Source organism: Bos taurus, chromosome 8 (assembly GCF_002263795.3).
Source record: "Bos taurus isolate L1 Dominette 01449 registration number 42190680 breed Hereford chromosome 8, ARS-UCD2.0, whole genome shotgun sequence".
Classification (NCBI taxonomy): domain Eukaryota; kingdom Metazoa; phylum Chordata; class Mammalia; order Artiodactyla; family Bovidae; genus Bos; species Bos taurus.
In genome coordinates this window covers 7100073-7118142 of record NC_037335.1, presented here as the reverse complement: position 1 = coordinate 7118142, position 18070 = coordinate 7100073, and the positions used below count along the sequence as shown (strand labels likewise).

Here is an 18070-nt window from a genome sequence, read left to right as displayed (position 1 = left end):
ACATTGTTTGCCTTCACTATGTCTTTGTGTTTTCTGTCTTTTCATCTGTGATATTCCTCTGTATTAATCCTTTTATCCCATTTCATAAATCCAATTTTCATATACTCTATTCTACTATAACACATTCTATCCCCAGAATGGTATATGTACCCAATACTCATCTCTGCCCATTTTTTTTCAGGGAAAGTGTTAGAATCTCTTTATCCATTTTAATTATTCCTATCCATCCAGACACTACTTTTCTTGAATAAAAATTCACAGTTTTTCTTTTGAAAAAGCTGTATTTTCTATTTGCATTTTTATATCATGCAAGGTCATTTTAACAAGAAATCTCTCTAATAATAAATCTTTCTAAAATTGTAGACAAACACCTGAAAGATTCACAGATTTAAATTCTGCACCATATGTTTTTAGATTTTGTTTGATTATTCTTTAATATATTCTCTCTGTAGTGGTTATTTCCCTTTTTTATTTTAAAACAATCTCAGACTAACAGAAGATTTGCAAGTATAGCTAGCACAGACTATTTTTTCCCCAAACCGCTTGAAAGTAAGTTGTTGACCTGATGCCGCAATGGTTGGGTGTATCATACAGATAAGAATATTCTTTTAGATAGCCACAGTCTGATCACTGAAACAAGCAAATTAACATGGATATATTGTGCTCAGTCATGTCTGACTCTTTGAGACCCCTTGGACTGTAGCCCGCCAGGCTTCTCTGTCCATGGGATTTCCCAGGTAAGGATACTGAAGTGGGTTGCCATTTCCTTTTCTAGGGGATATATTGCTACCATCTAATTTAGAGCCCTCATTCAGATTTTATCAATTATCTAAATAATGGCTTCATAGCAAAAGAATCCAGTTTAGAATCATGTCTTATGTTTCATGGGTCATTTCTCATTGTCTCCTTTAGGCAGAACAGACCCTCCTTCCTCTGTCATGATCTTGGCATTTAAAAAATATTATTCCTTTATTTAACAGAATGTTTCTCAATTTGCAATAGCCCAGTGTTTCCTCATGATTCAGTTTAGATAATGCATCTTGATAGGAATATCACAGAAATGATGCTATGTTCTAATTGCACCTTATTAGATTGTGGACCTTGTAAATTTTTACCATGACTGATGATGTTTGTTTTGATTAACTGGCTAAGCGGATTCCTGATAGAATGTGTCCCTATATACACACATATACACGTAAATATTCATACACACATATTAATTTACACCTATGTATTTATATCTCTATCTATTGAAAACCATGCATTCTCCCTGATAGCTATACTACCATACATTTATTCTGGTTTCTGAATTTCCGTGTTTTAACTCCTTCATTTGACAGCAAGGCTCCCATTATTCTCTTTCTTTATTTTAATGCACTGGATCTTGGTTGTGGCGTGTGGGCTCTTAGTCACAGTATGTGAGACCTAGTTCCCTGACCAGGGATTAAACCTGGGCCCCTACATTGGGAACGTGGAGTGTTAGCCACCGGACCACCTGGGAAGCCTTGGCTCCCATTATCTTTAATGTAATTACATGTGTGATCAATACATAATGAATCTCCTTTGTTGCCGCTCCCTCTCCTGCCCGAGAGTCCTGTTCAGACGGTCACTCCCCTTGCCAGGATGCCCCCATGTGGACATGCTCTTACCCTTCTCTGGTTCTAATATCCCACACCTGGCTGCCTCACTCAGGCTTCAACACCCGATGCTGTGAAATCCTTCTCACCCTGCTCTAGTTGACCACACTCCCCGCAGCCATCCCAGCTTGAAGCCAGTTGTGTACTGCCCAAGTGGATGGCTTTTGGCTACGTTTTTCAGGAATGAAAGGTAAGGGGAAGAATAAACTGGATCCTATTTTTAGGCCGTCCTTTTCAAACCTTTTTTCTAGTATCTGAAACATAATTGAAAATATGGATTTAAAGTCATCAAATATGCTTTTGTCAATCAAAATAAAATATCTTTCCTCATGACATGACTACTATATATACATATATATATATAAAATAAAAACAAATCTAAACATAAAAACAAAATCTAAACAGATTTTTTAAAAATTTAATCTTTCGATTGCATTCTTGTATCTTTAATAAGGGTGAGGCTTTAATGAAACATTATATTAAAAATTTTTAGAGTCCTTTTCATGAACACTTGAATTTTTTTTTTTTTTTGTCTATTTGTTTGCTCTGTATCTGCCTGGTGAACAGTTTTTCCCCAACATGAATCACAATAGTGTAACTGGCAAGCGTTTGCTTTGTACTTTGCCATGTTGCCTTGGTCCACCTCTGAGCTTAAAAGCCACATTCTATTTAAGAAACATCTAAGAGAAAACATGCTGCTGAAAACATCTGCAGCTACTGTCATTTGCTTTTCAGGCCAGTGATGGCTAATGCAGTGAACAGTTTTAAAGCACAACTTGCCATATAGATCCTATAGCAGTTATTTGTTCTGTTGCTAAACATACAGGTGTATCAGATGGATGCAATAGCTTTTGCTTTGGCACAGAAGTAACAAACTGACCAACAACTGCTAAATAGGTGCTCTCTATAATGGCAATAGAAGTTCTACAGTCTTCTCTGAGCATCATTTTCTATACAACTTTTTAATGCTGTATATATAATCAGTTCAGTTCAGTTCAGTTTCTCAGTTGTGTCCAACTCTTATGTGACCCCATGGACTGGGGCACACCAGCCTTCCCTGTCCATCACCAACTCCCAGAGCTTGCTCAAACTCATATCCATTGAGTCAGTGATGCCATAAACCATCTCATTCTCTGTTGTCCCCTTCTCCTCCTGCCTTCAGTCTTTCCCAGCATCAGGGTCTTTTCCAATGAGTCAGTTCATAGCATCACGTGGCCAAAGTATTGGAGTTTCAGCTTCAGCATCAGTCCTTCCAATATATATTTATAGTGAAGGTAAAAATACTTCTCCATGACCTACCCTGATCTGACATGGACCAGAAGCTTAACATGTAGAATATTCTACTTTATAAATATTATGGTAGTGTATCTATCTTGTTCCTGGTAACCTATCTCCACAGTCACTGTCCTTGGTCAGCGCCATTCTATTTCCCATCTGAACAGTTACAATAAATCCCTGTTTTTTTCTGTCTCTAAGCTTTTGCTATCCATTCAACCATTCACCATGTTGTATTGGTTTACTTCACTCTATTGATAAAGAATCTTGTAATGACTCCTTCATGTTCATGAAGTCAATTACAAAATACTGTGATTTTACTTTGCAGAAATTCTATGATCTAGCCCAAGACTATCTTTAGAAACAATAGACATTTTTTTTTACATTGCTTCATATCTTAATATATTTTTAAACTTAAAAAATTAATTCTATTATGGATATGTATTTCAGGTATATGCATATATACATATCATGTGGATATATATATGTATATCTTTCAAGTGAGTGCTCTATTTTTGAAATTAAGATTTGGTGCCTGAATCCCTTCACCTTTCTTTCTGCTGAAGAAGAAAACACATAACAAATAAGCAGTAAAATAGAAACCAGGTCTGCTCTTTTGTATGTACTAATAACCAGGTGAGGAACACGTCTGATAACTGATGGATTGGACAATAAAGCTTAGACATGAAAGCACTGGGATTTACTTTAATACACATCAAACTGAGATCTTGAAGCCAGGTTGTTAGGAAGATATTATTGCATCTGGTGGGAGGCATGTTGGAGAAGCAAGACCTGGAGGCTTTCATTCGATGTGAGGCATCATTCTCCCAACTGTTAGGCCAGTCCTCAGTAGCCACTTCTACAAGTGACCATGGCTCTTCTGTGGAAACGTGCTATTTTAGAGAGAAAACAAATGCACCCCAGGAGCCCATCTCCCAGCACAGTGCTTAATACTGTTCCTTTCGGAGTTTTTTTGGAGTCATTAAGTGGTACCGAACAGCGCCTGGTCCCAAGGAATGCATCAGAACCGACTTTATTAACTTCAGGTTACTGAAGCCTACACTGATTTTTTTAACTTTAATCCAGTTTTTCACCAATTTTACCTACAATTCTATGCATAATAATTAATTTAGAGGATGAGACCAAATAAATAAATAAAGCCCCTGTTCCTTGCTAGTTAAAATAAGAAAATCATCTTCCCACTGTTTTATTTATTCCAATTTCAGCCAAAGAGATTGCAGTCAGATTGAGCTGACAGTTCTGTAGCAGCAGTTACATTTGGGGCCATGTTTCCCCAATATGGATGTACCTGAAGCTGCATTTTATTGGAAGGTGTATTAACCGAATACTAAAACATTTGTGTTTTCCCTCTTCCAATGGATTTGAGTCAATAAAGCACAACAGAATTTATCTTAAGCAAAAGGGTATCCCCTAGATTCACATTGCTGTCACCAGCAGAGAACAATATCAGAGTTTTAGAGTTCTCAAGAAAAAAGAGAATAGCTTAGCTTCCTTGGTGGCTCAGAGGGTAAAGAATCTGCCTTCAATGCAGCAAATGGAGGTTTGATCCCTAGGTCAGAAAGATCCCCTGGAGAAGGAAATGGCAACCCAGTCCAGTATTCTTGCTTGGAGAATCCCATAGGCAGAGGAGCCTGGAAGGCTACAATCCATGGGGTTGCAAAGAGTCAGACACGACTGAACAACTAACACTTAGAAAGTATCAAAGATTGGTTTTTAGCTTTTCAAGATTTCAGTCAGCCTGTGCATAAAGCAGAGACATTACTTTGCCAAAAAGGTCCGTCTAGTCAAGGCTATGGTTTTTCCAGTGGTCATGTATGGATGTGACTTTCAGAGTTTTTTATAGTCCACATGTGTGGACTATAAAGAAAGCTGAATGCTGAAGAATTGATGCTTTTGAACTGTGTTGGAGAAGACTCTTGAGAGTCCCTTGGACTGTAAGGAGATCCAACCAGTCCATCCCAAAGGAGATCAGTCCTGGGTGTTCATTGGAAGGACTGATGTTGAAGTTGAAACTCCAATACTTTGGCCACCTGATGGGAAGAACTGACTCATTTGAAAAGACCCTGATGCTGGGAAAGATTGAAGGTGTAAGGAGAAGGGGAAGACAGAGGATGAGATGTCTGGATGGCATCACTGACTCAATGGATATGAGTTTGAGCAAGCTCTGGGAGTTGGTGATGAACAGGGAGGCCTGGCTTGCTGCAGTCCATGGGGTCACAAAGAGCTCAGACTGAGCCACTAAACTGTAACTGTAACTGTGTATATATTTTAGAGTTCACCACCACTTACATTAAGTAAAATACATATATACATATATAACTATATATATATATATATATATATATCTTCTAACTGTTAATTGTGACTTCATATTTCTCTTATGATGGGATAAATTAACCATAGAAAAAATATCTCTGCTTTATCTTCTCTTTAGTCAGTTCAGTCGCTCAGTCATGTCCGACTCTCTGTTACCCCATGGACTGCAGCACATTAGGCTTCCCTGTCCATCACCAACTCCCGGAGCTTGCTCAAACTCATGTCCATTGAGTCAGTGATGCCATTCAACCATCTCATCCTCTGTCATCCCCTTCTCCTCCTGCCCTCAATGTTTCCTAGTATCTTTCCCAGTCAGTTCTTTGCATCAGGTGGCCAAAGTATTGGAGTTTCAGCTTCAACATGAGTCCTGCCAAAGACTATTCAGGACTGATTTCCTTTAGGATGGACTGGTTTGATCTTGCAGTCCAAGGGACTCTCAAGAGTCTTCTCCAATACTGCAGTTCAAAAGCATCAATTCTTGGCGCTCAGCTTTCTTTATAGTCCAACTCTCACATCCATACATGACTATTGGAAAAACCATAGCTTTGTCAGCAAAATAAAAGAAGACCTTTGTCTACTTTTTAATATGTTGTCTAGGTTGGTCATAGCTTTTCTTCCAAGGAGCAATCGTTTTTGAATTTCCTGACTGAAGTCACCATCTGCAGTGATTTTGGAGCCCCCCAAAGTAGAGTCTCTCAGTTTCCATTATCTCCTATAGGAGGATGATGGGAGAGCATGAATGACTGTTATGCTCCAGGACAATAAATCTAGAATGGAGTAAGCCTGAGGGAAGAGAGAGTTAATAGAATATGTGATGAGTCTGATATGGAAACACAGTTTAGACATTTCAGAACTTGTGGGTAATCTGATGATACATATGGAAGAAACTATATGAAATACATAAAACAATTATCCACCTCAGGAACATGTTTTGCAGAAAAGAAACAGTGATCACAGTGTATTATATGGTTAGTTGGCATACTATTTACCTTGTCATAATCATATAAAACTGGGGACTTCCCTGGTGGTCCAGTGGCTAAGATTCCATGTACCCACTACAGGGGGCCCAGGTTTGATACCTAGTCAGGGAACTAGGTACCACACTGTTGTTCAGTTGTCCAGTCATGTCTGATTCTTTGTGACTCCATGAACTGCAGCATGCCATGCCTCTTTGTCCCTCAGCATCTCACAAAATTTGCCCAAGTTCATGTCCATGCATCAGGGATGCCATCCAGCCATCTCATCCTCTGACACCCTCTTCTCCTTCTGCCCTCAATCTTCCCCAGCATCAGGGACTTTTCCAGTGAGTCAGCAGTTCATATCAAATGAACAAACAACTGGAGTTTCAACTTCAGCATCAGTCCTTCCAACAAGCATTCAGGGTGGATTTCCCTTAAGATTGGTTTGATCTCTTTGCTGTCCAAGAGACTCTCAGGAGTCTTCTCCAGCACCACAGTTTGAAGGCATCAGTTCTTTGGCTCTCCGCCTTCTTTACAGTCCAGCTCTCACAACTGATTGAGAGACTCAATTATGTTTGGTATGGTGACTGCAGCCATGAAATTAAAAGACGCTTACTCCTTGGAAGAAAAGTTATGACCAACCTAGATAACATATTGAAAAGCAGAGACATTACTTTGCCAACAAAGGTCCGTCTAGTCAAGGCTTTGGTTTTTCCAGTGGTCATGTATGGATGTGAGAGTTGGACTATAAAGAAAGCTGAGCACGGAAGAATTGATGCTTTTGAACTGTGGTGTTGGAGAAGACTCTTGAGAGTCCCTTGGACTGCAAGGAGATCCAACCAGTCCATTCTGAAGGAGATCAGCCCTGGGATTTCTTTGGAAGGAATGATGTTAAAGCTGAAACTCCAGTACTTTGGCCACCTCATGCGAAGAGTTGACTCATTGGAAAAGACTCTGATGCTGGGAAGGATTGGGGGCAGGAGGAGAAGGGGGTGACAGAGGATGAGATGGCTGGATGGCATCACTGACTCGATGGATGTGAGTCTGAGTGAACTCCGGAAGTTGGTGATGGACAGGGAGGCCTGGCGTGCTGTGATTCATGGGGTTGCAAAGAGTTGGACATGACTGAGCGACTGAACTGAACTGAACTGAAAATGAACAAAAGAAATTAGGGTTAGGTATCAGTTTTTGTGATTTTATCTGACTAGCTTAGATAAGATTAACTGAATTATTTTAACTCCTATCACACAGTATTTCAGTGTTTTTTATTTATATAGCTATCAAGCCTAATAACAAGGCTTATATAATATCAAGCCTAATAACAGAGTTTGTAGGCAGATAATGAAATGCTTTGAATTCTTTTTTTAAAATGACATATCAGATGCATGGAATTATTTGAAAATATTTTAGATAAGCATCCAATCACCCTTCTGTTTTAATCTCTCTTTCAGGCCCTGCAGTTAACGTCACATGCAACATATTCATAAACAGCTTTGGTTCTATTGCTGAGACAACCATGGTAGGTAGGCCTGTGACTTTATAATGAATTGCACACTGGAGTAATTTATAATAATGTTCATGTCAATTTTTTTCTGCTAATGTTATGTAATTTAAAGCTAAAATTCATATAATGAAATTTTAAAGGATAAAATTGAATGTATAATTAAATTACAATCAAGTCATGTAATAATGTTTCATTTAGAGATGATATATTAGAGAATAAATGTAAGTGAAAACACAATTGATCTCTCCCATTTCAGTAACTATTAGATCTCACATTAAAACTAAAATTTAAAAAAAAACCTAAGATTTTACCATATGAATTATTCATTTGCAATGCTCTTTAATAAGCAGAAATAAGCATAGGACTAAATAATGTCATGTTTAATATTCTGTATACTTAAGTGTGCTTATAATGTTATTTTAAGTATTTTGATTACTTTTCCAAATGAATGTGGTATCTGCTTAAATATCATAAATATTTTGCAAATTGTGGTGTGTGCTTTAATTAAACTAAACTCACTGAACTGAGGTTTCATTACTGCTTGATTGAGAACTTAATCAAGTTATTAAAGCCCAACAGATTATCATTCCAAGTCCAACTTATTCTGCTTTGGATTTTATAACTTTCTGTAAAGATCATGTTGTATCTTTTCTTTGTCTTATAATTTTCATTGTGCATTTTAGGGAAAATAAAAATGCAGAGATGGACTCATGAACCACTGAATTATCAGGGACATTTTTAAAAATTGAAACTATGTATTGTGCTTCTTAAATTACCTAGAGTTATACTTCATTCCTACATTTAGCAAATATAATCCAAATTAATTTTCAGAGTTGCTTTTAGCTAAAATATGATATGAAGAACTTAAAGATTTATTAGCTAAAACCATTATTAAGAGAATTATTCTTATTTTACATGTATCAGAATGACTTGATAGCAAATTTTCTAAGGAAAAATAATCTAATATGTAAATTATTTTATGGGGATCTGTGTGGAGTTGTGTGTGTGCACATGTGTTTATATATGTGTATATAGAAGATCTTTCTCAACAGGAAGAGGTTTCATTCAGGCACCACTTTTTAAAAGGCTGATTTGCTCATGTATACAACATTTAGTCATTTAACGCTATCTCTGTGGTTCTATTAAAACTCAATACAGTATAATTACAAGAAAAGCATCACTGGAAAAGAACTGAATTCATTTTGGGGAAATTGCATAGAATTATCTTCATTGGACTATATAAGTTAACACTTAGGTATGTACATATGTGTAAACACAGAGAAAATTATATTATTTGCTTGTAAAAGCATACTGTGGTTCTGGTGCTATTTTGACCCTGAAGTCACTATAATCCTGTTTCAGAAGTTGACCTATTATGGATTCTTATTGAAAATATGGCCCTGATTTATAATCCTGTATTTGTCCATACCCAATTCAAATCATATTCATAGATAAAGGAAACTCTACTGATTTTTTTTTCTAGTTAGACTTCCCAAATTATATTTCTAGCCCTGGCAACTTTCTCATTTTAATTGCTATTATCCAACACTGTGTCATCCTGAAAGCCTGGACATATGTTTATACTTTCTCTTTTGCAAGATCACGTCAGCAAAACAGTTTCAACAGCAATAGTTGGAAAGGTTTCTAGCCTGACTTGTTTTTGTGGGATGGAGTAAGGGATTTGGAAAAAAAGAGAGAACATGGCCAGATTTCCTCATTAAAATCAAAAACTGTCATGTTCCTGAAGTTCTCTGCTTTTTATGACATAATTCATCAGTCTACCACCAAGTGGTTATAACACAAGCTGCATAGGATGACTGTTCCTGCTGAATTTCTTACCCTTAATAATTTTAGACAGATTTCTTTGCAGAATACTACTATACCCAAAGCTTGAAAAATATTACAAATACAGCTTCTCAGAGACACTCAGTTTTATTTCCCTTCTCTACTGTAGAAATCCTGTCAATTCCTTCATCTTCTATCATAATGTATAGTTTTCAAATTATTCTTAGCGTCTATCATCTTCCTCTTCAGTTATGAGCAACATCAGTGAATACTAATGAAACATCTTAGAGGTAAAATATCATAAAATTAACTAAGTCCACCTTAGTATCTTTTAGTCTCCAAGACCCCTAAATATGTGACATTATTTTTATCCACATAATCAGATTCAGTATTTTTTTAAAAAATTAATGGTATTAAATATAGTATCTGAAATATGGTGTCTATCTATACAGGCATAGAAAGAAATTAGAACTTGTTGTTATATCTTTTACTTTAAAATCATAAAATATTTTGCTACCCCTAATTACTTTGATGTATTATTTGCATCATTTCCAACATCACTGATTTGCAACTAAACTTTATTCCATTGTTTTACTTGCCATAATACTAACTTATTTTTAAAGTCGTTCTTACATTTACTCAACATTCACATTTTTTATACAAATGTACTTTTCTTTTGTTCTCACAATAAATAACTGAATTCAACTAACACAATGTATTACATTGAGAGGATGGAATTTCAAATGACCTATAATCGTTAATGGATATCTTTGCATCTGAGAATTCATATCTAAAATAAAACTAATTCTCCCAATCTTTATGTCTTTGCTTAACAAAGACCTTAACCATGCTCAGTGTTTTTACCAACCAACTAGATGAAGCTCCCTCCTCTGATCTAGTCTCTAACCTATTCTATCTCTCCCCATTTAAGAATAAACATTTTATTGAGGTGGATGAAACTGGAGCCTATTATACAGAGTGAAGTAAGCCAGAAAGAAAAACACCAATACAGTATACTAACGCATATATATGGAATTTAGAAAGACAGTAACGACAACCCTGTATGTGAGACAGCAAAAGAGACACAGAGGTATAGAACAGTCTTTTGGACTCTGTGGGAGAGGGAGGGGGGATGATTTGGGAGAATGGCATTAAAACATGTATAATATCATATAAGAAATGAATCGCCAGTCCAGGTTCGATGCAGGATACAGGAAGCTTGGGGCTGGTGCACTGGGATGACCCAGAGGGATGGCATGGGGAGGGAGGTGGGAGGGGGGGTTCAGGATGGGGAACACGGGTACACCCGTGGCAGATACATGTTGATGTATGGCAAAACCAATACAATGTTGTAAAGTAAAATAAATAATTTTTTAAAAAAGGAAAAAAAATAAATACAGTGAAATTAAAAAAAAAGACTAAACATTAGTCCATTTGAGGTAATTATTTGATTTTTGAGAAAATTTCTCTAGCTGATAGTCTGCTTATTTAGCCTTTTTTTTGGGGGGGGTGGAATTAAGTTAATTCAAATCTTTAACTTATTTTGCATCTACTTCTTGCACCAACTTTGTTTTTCTTAGTATTTATGTACATTTCTTCCCAATAGCGTAAGTTCAAACTTCTTTTTAACTGTGAAATTCATCCTTTCCCAATGTTGATTTGTCTAAATAATACATTACCAACCATTATCACTTGAGTACAATTTTATTATTCTTGAGATAGAATCACTGAAATTTTTCTACGTATGTAGTGGAAATACTGAAGTTCCTTATTTCCCTTATGTTAGAGTCAGATGGGATTCCCTGGTGGCTCAGCTGGTAAAGAATCCACCTGCAATATGGGAGACCTGGGTTCGATACCTGGGTTGGGAAGATCCCTGGAGAAGGGAAAGGCTACCCACTCCAGTATTCTGGCCTGGAGAATTCCATGGACTGTATAGTCCATGGGGTCGCAGAGTCGGACACGACTGAGGAACTTTCACTTTTTCAGAGTCAGAGGTCATTATATGTAATGAGATTCTCTAAGGATTTGTTCAGCCTCTATTCTACCAAATTCACTTTCTTCTTCAGCAGGTAATGATTTAACAATTGTCAGAAACCACGATTCTTAAAAAAGGTTAAATTAATAATATAACTTGTTTACTCTCATGAGTCACCCTTCCGTTTTACAGCACGGCCTTGGTGAGAGAGGTGCGTTTATCCTATCTTTTAAAATGGTGGTGACAAGAGGAGCTCATAATTGTTTTTTTTTTTTTTTTCAGTTCCCCAAATAATAATTTATTCTGTATTTACAGTAATTGTTTTTATTGTTATGATGAGGTGAAGTTTAACATCTTTGCATTAAGTGCATGTTGGTAAGCATACTCCTGTAAACCTGTGGTGAGTTGTGCATAAGGATTATATGCCAGGATGACAGCATTTGTAAGTTGAGCTTTTTAAAAAAAATGCGTAAGTTGAGCTTTAAAAAAAAAAAAAAAAAAGCCTCACATATACCTCTGCAGCAGTTTGGGTGTGTATATAGCATAGTATTTCAAAGTAGATGTATTGGCATAACCTCCTATCTTCATCAAACAGATGGCTCTCCATCTTGCCACACATATGTTGGAGAGAGAATTGCTCTGCTGTGTGCCTTAAGTCAATATTTACTCAGTGAACTGTGGCTTTTTACCAGAGCCCATAGAACAAAGTAATTTCACAAAATAAAAACAAAAAGGGTAAGGTGTTTGGTATAATGCTTTTTCAGATGCCTGTCTACAGAGACATATAGTGGGACTGGGTGAGAATGTCTGAGGGTCTGCTGTGATCTCACAGAATGGTCGGACTGTACGCTTTTTCCATTTTCCACACAAATTATAGGTTCACATTTTAGTGGCAATAGTAATCATGCAGATGTAGGTGTTACTTCAAATCACTGGATCATTAGATTCCTCAGAGAAATCTAAGCTAATATTGCATAAAAAATTCATGGTGTCATTTATGTGTTCTTAATGGAATCTTTAAAACTCCTACGCTGTCTTTTTTTCTAAGTGTATTTTTATCAAATAAAGTTATGCACTTTTTGCATAGCTATTAAAAATAACATAATAATGCTCATGCAACTGTCACCATCTTAAGAAACTAAACATTACAAATACAAATTGAAATTGACTATGAACTCTTGCCCAAAGCGCATTTCTCTACCTTCCCAAAGAAAGCTTTGTTCCTGAATTTAATATTAAAATTCATTCTGCATGACTGAAAATCCCAATAGGATTGCCATACTATAATACTCACAAATAACTCCATTTTTTTTTTTGGTTCAAATGTATATTTTTTGAGATAATCCTTGTTTTTAGGCTTGTACTATTATATTCACTTTCATCTGAGCAAATATTCCATAATGTAGTTATCTGTTTTACATTTGTTGGACTTTTCTATTGTAATGTTTTGCCCCTATAAAAAACTGTGCCTTCAAAATTATTGCATGTTATCTTCCAATATACATACGTAGGATATTCTGTAGGGTATGTGTGAGGGGTGTATGTGAGTGTGTGTGCATTCAGTCATGTCCAACTCTTTGCAACCCCATGGACTGTAGCCTGCCAGGTGCCTCTGTTTATGGGATTTCCCAGGCAAGAATACTGGAGCGTGGTGCCATTTCCTTCTCCAGGGGATCTTTCCCACCCAGGGATTGAACCCGTGTCTCCTGCATTGGCAGGCAGATTCTTTACCACTGAGCCACCTGGGAAGCCCTCTTCTACAACGTATGTACTCAGAATTGGAATAATGTGGCCCAAGTTGATATTCTTAGGAGTAAAAATCACTGGGTTTAGACATGCTTTCTAAAGTGGCCAGTCTGAAACACCTACTAGCAGATTTATGAGATTTCCTGTTTTATGTTTCCCACAGCTAGTATTTACCCACTTGGGATTTAATTGTTTCTTATCATATACTTCCTTGATTAAGAGTGAGATTATGCATTTTTCTTGAGTGTTTTGGAGTCACTTTGGTGTTCTTTGTCCAGAATGCCTCTATGCATTGTTTCCCAATTTATATTTGTTTGTTTTTATTGTATACACACAGATGTAACCTCCAGCCCACCCACACATGTACATGCATTATTCCAAAGGTGAATACTTTGTCAGTTGCATACATATAAATACCAATTCTGCTCTTTTCAATGTGTTTATGATGTCTTTGGATGTTTAAATAATTTTAATTTTTGTTAACAAAATGTAATCTTGTTTTACTTACTGACTTGTGTTTCTTTGTCTTAACAAATTCTTCTCTCACCTAAGTTCACAAAGATCTCTTCTTATATTTTCTCCTAAAAAGGCTTTTGCTTTAGCTATTTAGGTTTGAATTCACTTGGAATTTTGTGCAGTTCTATGTGTGTGTATGATGTGCAGGAAGCATTAATTTTCATTTACTTCACAATTGAGTAATTATTTCCAATAATCCATAACTATACCTCTGTTTTATGTGTTCCTAAACTGAATGAGTCTGTTTCAAAGTTCTCAATTCTGTGCCAGTGATCAATTTGTCTATGCTTATAAATGTCATATTGTTTTTATTTTATATAGCATTAAATTAGACTTGATATTTAATATCTCTTGAACACACCTTTTATTTGTACATCTTCCCTTCCAGTCTTTATGCTTTAAATATCACTTCCTTTTTCTCTCCTTCTCCTTTTCCTACTCATCCTCTCTCCATTTTTCCTCTTATCTTACTGTACTAATTCATAACTTACGTATGATGCTAAAAAAATGGATGGAGATTAGTCACCTTTGTCTTTTTTCTGATACCAGTTAGTTTGCATGCAATATTTCACAGTGAAGAATGGTATTAATTTTAGGTTTCTCCTAAATGATCTTTATCACATGGAGGCAGTTTTTTCCCATTACTTGGATGCTGAGGTTTTTTTCTTCAACTGTGAAGAGGCACAGAATTTTCTTCAGTACTACCTCAGCATTCATTTTTAAATGATTGCCTTCTCTCTTTTATTCTGTTAATATTATAGACTATATACAAATAAATTAATTGATTTTCAAATAGTAAATCATCTTGTACTCCTTGGTTAAATCCCACTTGATCACAATTGATTGTCCTTTTGTATATTGCTGGATTTAATTTTATAACATCTGGTTTAAGATATTGAACTATGAACTGTTTTTCTACAGTGCCAAGAGCACAGTGTGGTAAAAATATTATGCTGTGTTTCAGACAATTAGGAAGTGTTACTTCTACTCTCTGAAATAGTTTGTATAAAACCAGTGTTACTTCTTCTGGAAGTATTTAGTAAAATTCACCAATAATGCTTTCTGGGTCAGTCATTTTATTTGTTGAAATATTTTAAATGATAGATTTCATTCTTTGAACAAATATTGGACTATTTAGTTTTTCTATTGTATACATTTTGTAAAAGTCTTGTTTTCCGAGGAATTTGTCCATTTCTTTACATCTTTCAAATTATTGACATAAACTTATTTACTACCTCAGTCCTTTACAATCCTTTCATCTGAGGAATATTTATACTGTCTTCATTTTCATTCCTCTAAATGATAATTTGGTTTTAGCTCCTTTTTCTTCATAAACTTACACATGGATTTTTATTATGCAAGGCAAATAATGCTCAAACTACACCACAACTGCACTCATCTCACACGCTAGTGAAGTAATGCTCAAAATTCTCCAAGCCAGGCTTCAGTAATACGTGAACCGAGAACTTCCAGGTGTTCAAGCTGGTTTTAGAAAAGGCAGAGGAACCAGAGATCAAATTGCCAACATCCGCTGGATAATCAAAAAAGCAAGAGAGTTCCAGAAAAACAGCTATTTCTGCTTTATTGACTATGCCAAAGCCTTTGACTGTGGGGATCACAATAAACTGTATAAAATTCTGAAAGAGATGGGAATATGAGACCACCTGACCTGCCTCTTGAGAAACCTATATGCGGGTCAGGAAGCAACAGTTAGAACTGGACATGGAACAACAGACTGGTTCCAAACAGGAAAAGGAGTACGTCAAGGCTGTATATTGTCACCCTGCTTATTTAACTTATATGCAGAGTACATCATAAGAAACGCTGGGCTGGAAGAAGCACAAGCTGGAATCAAGATTGCTGGGAGAAATATCAATAACCTCAGATATGCAGATGACACCACCCTTATGGCAGAAAGTGAAGAAGAACTAAAGAGACTCTTGATGAAAGTGAAAGCGGGGAGTGAAAAAGTTGGCTTAAAGCTCAACATTCAGAAAACTAAGATCATGGCATCCGGTCCCATCACTTCATGGCAAGTAGATGGGGAAACAGTGTCAGACTTTATTATTTTAAGCTCCCAGATCACTGCAGATGGTGATTGCAGGCATGAAATTAAAAGACGCTTACTCCTTGGAAGAAAAGTTATGACCAACCTAGACAGCATATTAAAAAGCAGAGACATTGCTTTGCCAACAAAGGTCCGTCTAGTCAAGGCTATGGTTTTCCCAGTGGTCATGTATAGATGTGAGAGTTGGACTGTAAATTAAGCTGAGCACCGAAGAATTGATGCTTTTGAACTGTGGTGTTGGAGAAGACTCTTGAGAGTCCCTTGGACTGTAGGAAGATCCAACCAGTCCATCCTAAAGGAGATCAGTCCTGGGTGTACATTGGAAGGAATGATGTTGAAGCTGAAACTCCAATACTTTGGCCACCTGATGAGAAGAGCTGACTCATTGGAAAAGACCCTGATGCTGGTAAAGATTGAGGGCAGGAGGAGAAAGGGATGACAGAGGATGAGATGGTTGGATGGCATCACCGACTCAATGGACATGAGTTTGGGTAAACTCCGGGAGTTGGTGATGGACTGGGAGGCCTGGCATGCTGCGATTCATGGGGTTGCAAAGAGCTGGACTCGACTGAGCGACTGAACCGAACTGAAGGCATTTTCACTGCTTTCTGAGTCTGTGATTAATGTTAATTTTCTAAGAATGCTGCTGCTAAGTCACTTCAGTCATGTCTGACTCTGTGAGACCCCGTAGATGGCAGCCTACCAGGCTCCCCCGTCCCTGGGATTCTCCAGGCAAGAACACTGGAGTGGGTTGCCATTTCCTTCTCCAATGTGTGAAAGTGAAAAGTGAAAGTGAAGTCGCTCAGTCGTGTCTGACTCTTTGCGACCCCATGGACTGCAGCCCACCAGGCTCCTCCACCCATGGGATTTTCCGGGCAAGAGTACTGGAGTGGGGTGCCATTGCCTTCTAAGAATAATACTACTCAAATTTTATTCCTTCATTTGTTCTTTCTGTGAAACCTATTACACTGGATATTCTGTTCCTCATTCTTTCCATCAGAGTTTCTTTTTATTTCTGTGCTGCATATTTCCTGTCTTTAAAGATTATCATTAGAAAATACATTACAAGGAATTCATGAGTCCCAAATAAGCTGTAATTTCATATCAATCCATTTTAGATTCCTTCAGTACAAATAACTCAACAACTTACGCAAAGACAATGTGTTTACATACTACAGTGATGATTGTTTTTAATGATTGTTTTTAATGCTACTTTGTCTCTGTTAGAAAGTCATTTAACTCCTTGTACTGATTTATCAAATTGACTTCATTAACATCCTATATTTTATCCAATTTACTTTTAAGTTTTATTCATCTTTTCCTTTTTAATATTTTGTTTAAATCTATGGGCATTAAAATGTTTTGTTGTTGATTATAGGCTATAGGAGCACAGTCCACTCTGATAAATTAATAATTATATCATTAATAACTAGATTAATCTTAGCATAAAGTAGCTCTTAAGTATATATATGTACACATATAAATGTGTATATATATATATACATACATATATACATGCTGCTGCTAAGTCAAGTCAGTCGTGTCCGACTCTGTGTGACCCCATAGATGGCAGCCCACCAGGCTCCTGTCCCTGGGATTCTCCAGGCAAGAATACTGGAGTGGGTTGCCATTTCCTTCTCCAATGCATGAAAGTGAAAAGTGAAAGTGAAGTTGCTCAGTCATGTCCGACTCTTTGCGACCCCATGAACTGTAGCCTACCAGGCTCCCGCGTCCATGGGATTTCCCAGGCAAGAGTACTGGAGTGGGTTGCCATTGCCTTCTCCATATATTTATATATATTTGTGTGTGTATGTGTGTTAGTCATTCAGTCGTGCCTGACTCTTTGCGATCCCATGAACTGTGCCCTCCAGGTTCCTCTGTCTTTGGGGTTTTACAGGTAAGAAACTAAATGGATAGCCATTCCCTTCTCCAGGGGATCTTCCTGACCAGGGATCAAATCCAGGTCTCCTGCTTTGCAGGCTGATTCTTTACCATCTGAGCCACCAGTGAAGCCCCATATATATATGTGTGTGTGTGTGTGTGTGTGTGTGTATAAATATACACACACACACTATAGGCTAACCAGAAGTATTGTATCTAAAAAGAGGACTTTGCTATTGTGTACTTAACACAAGTGGATAAATTGCTGTTTTTTTCCTGTTTTGCAGTATCATCTGTTTTTACAGTCTGAGTCCTTGTCACCATCTTAAATTGGTGCTAAAGTTTCTAAAACAGGAGCTAAGTAACTATTGTACACAATGCTGG

General features: G+C 36.9%; 1 protein-coding gene across 2 annotated transcripts in view; it reads left to right on the top strand.

Annotated features, from left to right (window-relative positions):
* The window catches only part of GLRA3 (glycine receptor alpha 3), a 208110-nt gene that overhangs the window by 47295 nt on the left and 142745 nt on the right, over positions 1-18070 (top strand). For both annotated transcript variants that reach the window (XM_024996385.2, XM_024996384.2), the window contains exon 3: positions 7660-7727. In XM_024996385.2, the coding sequence (XP_024852153.1) occupies positions 7660-7727 (68 nt within the window). The remainder of the gene's footprint in view (positions 1-7659; positions 7728-18070) is intronic.